Source organism: Hordeum vulgare, chromosome 7H (genome assembly GCF_904849725.1).
Source record: "Hordeum vulgare subsp. vulgare chromosome 7H, MorexV3_pseudomolecules_assembly, whole genome shotgun sequence".
Classification (NCBI taxonomy): Eukaryota; Viridiplantae; Streptophyta; class Magnoliopsida; order Poales; family Poaceae; genus Hordeum; species Hordeum vulgare.
This window is the reverse complement of record NC_058524.1, coordinates 547,342,502-547,346,746: the sequence shown is the minus strand read 5'-3', so window position 1 is coordinate 547,346,746 and position 4,245 is coordinate 547,342,502. Positions and strand designations below refer to the sequence as shown.

The 4,245-nt window shown below is 52.2% G+C and overlaps 1 protein-coding gene across 1 annotated transcript; it reads left to right on the top strand.

Moving 5' to 3' along the window:
• The first annotated feature begins 1,973 nt into the window (after positions 1-1,973).
• Positions 1,974-3,996, top strand: LOC123408399 (AT-hook motif nuclear-localized protein 20-like). The gene has a single exon (XM_045101519.1). The coding sequence runs from the start codon at positions 2,444-2,446 to the stop codon at positions 3,608-3,610; it is 1,167 nt and encodes a 388-aa protein (XP_044957454.1). The 5' UTR covers positions 1,974-2,443; the 3' UTR covers positions 3,611-3,996.
• Positions 3,997-4,245: the final 249 nt, after the last annotated feature.

The window sequence follows — 4,245 nt, the reverse complement described above, 5'->3', positions numbered from 1 at the left end:
GTGCGTAGCCCTGCGACTGGGGAGCGCCTCGACGTCGAGAGGAGCATCCCGAAGCCATGCCGAATCGTCGACGATGAAGGAGAGAGCGTCGAAGAGGATCTCATGACCCATGCACAAATCTCCACCGGACGACGTGATGAAAAGATGTAGTCGCAAACTCGCCGAAAGTCGCGTAGACGCCTGCCCCAAGGTGGGCGCCAACTGTCGTGGGTATAAGTCTGACAGTAGACGTATAGGGTACGAAAGGATGGGCAGAGCCTTAGGTACAGTGGGGAAGGGCGACTTATATAGAGTGCGCTGCCCTTCACAACGGTTCGGTGCACAGGGGTGGAGTGGTGGCGATTAAATGTCTACGCTACAGGTAACGTATGCCTTAAATGCTAATAAAGGTACATGAAAACGTATGACCGTTGCCCTCCAGGGGGGTTACGATGTACAGAGTGGAATCCAGTCGGTAAGTTTGATACGCTCCGAATGCTCATCTCCGACTGGATGATGGAGGAATCGTCACCGACTGGATGATGGGAAGTCCTTAATTCAGTCGGTAAGTTTGATACGCTCCGAATGCTCATCTCCGACTGGATTATGGAGAAATCGTCACCGCTGAATGATGGGAAGTCCTTAATTCAGTCGGAACTGACTAAGGGCATTGTCCCTTATGAAGGGTAGTCCTTGGATATGACCTATAGGGCAGGCCTATGACCCTACCCTAGGACTATAACCCCATCAGTGCCCTTGCCATTGTGGCTGCAATACTATCTAAAATTCTCATCTTGATAAGTAAAAAAAGAAAGTTTTTTCTTTGCCTTCTTTAAAAATAACTTTTGCAACAACATTGTAACACTATGCATGATCTTTTAGTTAGTTGTTGAATCAGGACATATTCATTATTTTATGGCGGAGGACAGGACATCCGATTTTACTTCTAAGTTGAGAAAGAACATAAAACAGCGCAGAAGACATGGCTGGCGACAAGGCATCCAATTTCACTTCCACGGTGAGAAGGAAAACTGAAAGTACTCATAAGATGTTGTCCTCTGGTCATTGTGGCCACAATATAATCTAAAACCCTAAGCAGGCAAGTTATTTTATATGTTTAAAAATAAATTTCAGAACACCACTATAGCACTATGCATGATCTTTTGGTTAATCAAAGGATGAGACTATAATGGTTCCTTTGGCAGACGAGAACGAAGCTTCCCGTTTCACATCCACGGTCAAAAGAAGAACTCAAAACACCGCGAAAAACACTGTCGAGGGCCAGACACCCAGTTTCACTTTCATGGTGAGAAGGAGAACTGAAAATATCGCGGAAAATGCTGCTGAGGACACGGCGTCCATCCGGGGTTCACTTCTGCCATGAAAAAGGAAAACTGGAAACGTTGCGGAAAAAACTCCGCTCAGACGACACAATGATTGGGCAAACATTACAGATTAGCCGCTAGTCTTTCAGGGGCACTCAAGACACCACGACCTTGCCACTGTGGCCATAGTATTATCTAAAACCATCGTATTCATGATTGAATGGTAAGTTTTTGCCTTGTTTAGGTACAACTTTCGCAATGCTATTTTATGATCATCCAGTAAGTCGTTGGATGACACAGTTATGATTTCTTTGACGGTAGTGCGTCAGGTGTTACTTCCACAGTGAGAATAACTTAAAATAACACAGGAAATGCACACAAGGTGTCTGATTTTACTTCCGCAATGAGTAGGAGAACGAAAAATGTACAGAAAATGTTGTCGTCGGGCAACTACGGCTATAGTATTATCTAAAACTTTTCTCTTAATGAATGAAAAAGGGAAGTTATTCTCGTCTTAATGATCTTTCAGTTAATCAATGGATAAGGTTCTAATGTTTTAGTTGAGAGTCGTGCACACAGCATTCGGTTTCACTTCCACGATGAGAAGGAGAACTGAAAATGGCGCAGGAAACCTTGCAGAAGTCCGGGCGTCAGATTTCACTTCTTCAACGAAAAGTAGAACTGAAAATGGTAGGAAAAACCCAACAGAGAACCGGGCATCATGTTTCACTTTCATGGTAAAAAGAAGAACTGAAACTGACGCGGAAAACCCTGCCGATGACTAGACGTCCATTCAGTTTCACTTCCGCGGTGAGAAGAGAACCGAAAACACGCTCGGAAAAAGCGGCAGAGGACACGTTGTACGGTTTCACTTCCATGGTAAATGAAGAACTTTCTATGGAAGATGAAGAATCCAACTCTTTTTTTGTAAAAGAAAATAACATTTTGGTTTTTCACACGAGGAAGAACCTTTTTTCTCAAAATGCGAAGAACATTTTTTGGTAAGAAGACGAAGAGCGGACAACGGCGCGGAAACCTTTCGGACAGAGGCGGCACGATGACGAGGCGAGCGTCAACCAGACTGGCCGCGGACGGTTCGGGCCGCGCTGCACCGCGACACGTACCACCACACCGCGCACATGCCGCGCCTTCTCGCCTCGCTCGGCTCCACCTGTCTCGCCGTCCCGTCGGGATTCAAGAGCCGCTCTTCCTTCCCCCATATGCGTCCCTCGTTTCTCTCTCTTGGACTTTTGGCAGTACAACTGGGCGAGCGAGGGAGGCAAGGCTTTGCGAAAGCGCTCAGTTTCTCCCAGTCTCCGGCTTCGAGATCTCAAGAGAGAGAGAGAGGGGGGGAGGCAGGAGGACAGCGGGTCAGGGAGGAGGGGGCGTGGGATCCTACTGTGGAGCCAGCCAGTGTGGCGGATTCTTGGGGGGAGGCGCCTACGTGCATGGCCACCGGCAGCAGCAAGTGGTGGCAAGGGCCAATGGACTTCCCGCCGCAGCCGCAGCAGATGCAGCAGCATCAGCACCAGCAGCTGCAGTTGCCGGCGGTGACCATGCCGGCGCCGGCTCCAGCGGTTGCCGCCTCGCCGGAGAACAAGCAGCAGCAGCAGCAGCAGCAGGGCCAGGGGCAGGGCGAGGGGCAGATGGGCGCGGCGGCAGGGGCCATCGTGCCGCTGCGGAGGCCGCGGGGGCGGCCGATGGGGTCCAAGAACAAGCCCAAGCCGCCGATAATCATCACGCGCGACAGCCCCGACGCGCTCCACTCGCACATCCTCGAGGTGGCCTCGGGCGCCGACGTCGCGGCCTGCGTCGCCGAGTACGCGCGCCGCCGCGGCCGGGGCGTCTGCGTGCTGGGCGCGTCCGGCTCCGTCGTGGACGTCGTCGTGCGCGGCGCGGCCGCGCCCGCGCCCCTCCCGGGCCGCTTCGAGCTCCTCTCCATGACCGGCACCGTGCTCCCGCCCCCGGCACCGTCCGAGGCGTCCGGCCTCGCCGTCATGCTCTCCGCCGGCCAGGGCCAGGTCCTCGGCGGGTGCGTCGTGGGGCCGCTCGTCGCCGCCGGGACCGTCACCCTCTTCGCCGCCACCTTCGCCAACGCCGTCTACGAGCGACTGCCCCTCCAGGACGCCGCCCCCGACGCCGACGTCAAGCCCGACCTCTCCGCCGCCCCCGACGCCTCGGTCTCGCAACAAGTGCAAGCGCAGCAGCCACTCGCCATCTCCCAGGCCATGGCAATGGGCGCGGGCTACCCCGACCACCGCTCACCTCAGTACCCGTGGGGAGGCCACCAGGGAGGCGGCATCTGATGAGAGGATGACCAGCCTGTGGATCGATCGTTAACTCTTTTTGTTGGTGTTCTTGCTCCTAACATCCATCCATCCTCTAGAGAAGTAGGTTTTGGCAAGTTGATTCATTCATGGAGCGCTCTTCTTGGGCTCTCATCGTGATTTTGTCGTGCGAGGTCAGCAGAATATGGCGACGAATATGGGCACACATCAGGCGGTCGAGCCACATTTTGTGTGGTTAATTGGAGGTCAGTGTTCTAGTGTTTTTACAGCTTCTCAGGCTGAGTCAGTGCACAACTGCTAGTGTATTTGCTAGCACTGCAAGCATGTGAAATGTGATTAATGACTGGGGGAATTGGAAATTTGTTGTTGATGACTTGCGAAATTGGAAATCTGTTGCTACTTGAGATGTGCTCGCCTTGCTATTTCATTTTCCGTTTGGGATGTTTTCTATGCTTGTTGGCTTGTTGCCAGTGTGCAAAACCTCTGCCTGTCCCATCAAATTTAGGAGTACAGTACTACGCCGTATGAAACCCAATGGTCAATGTTCAGTCCTACTGTCTGCATCTGCATGTGTCCCCTCCACAAGGAAAGAAACAAAACAGCAAAATATATGTTGCGTCATGTACTACTGTATGTATCTCATAGACATAGGG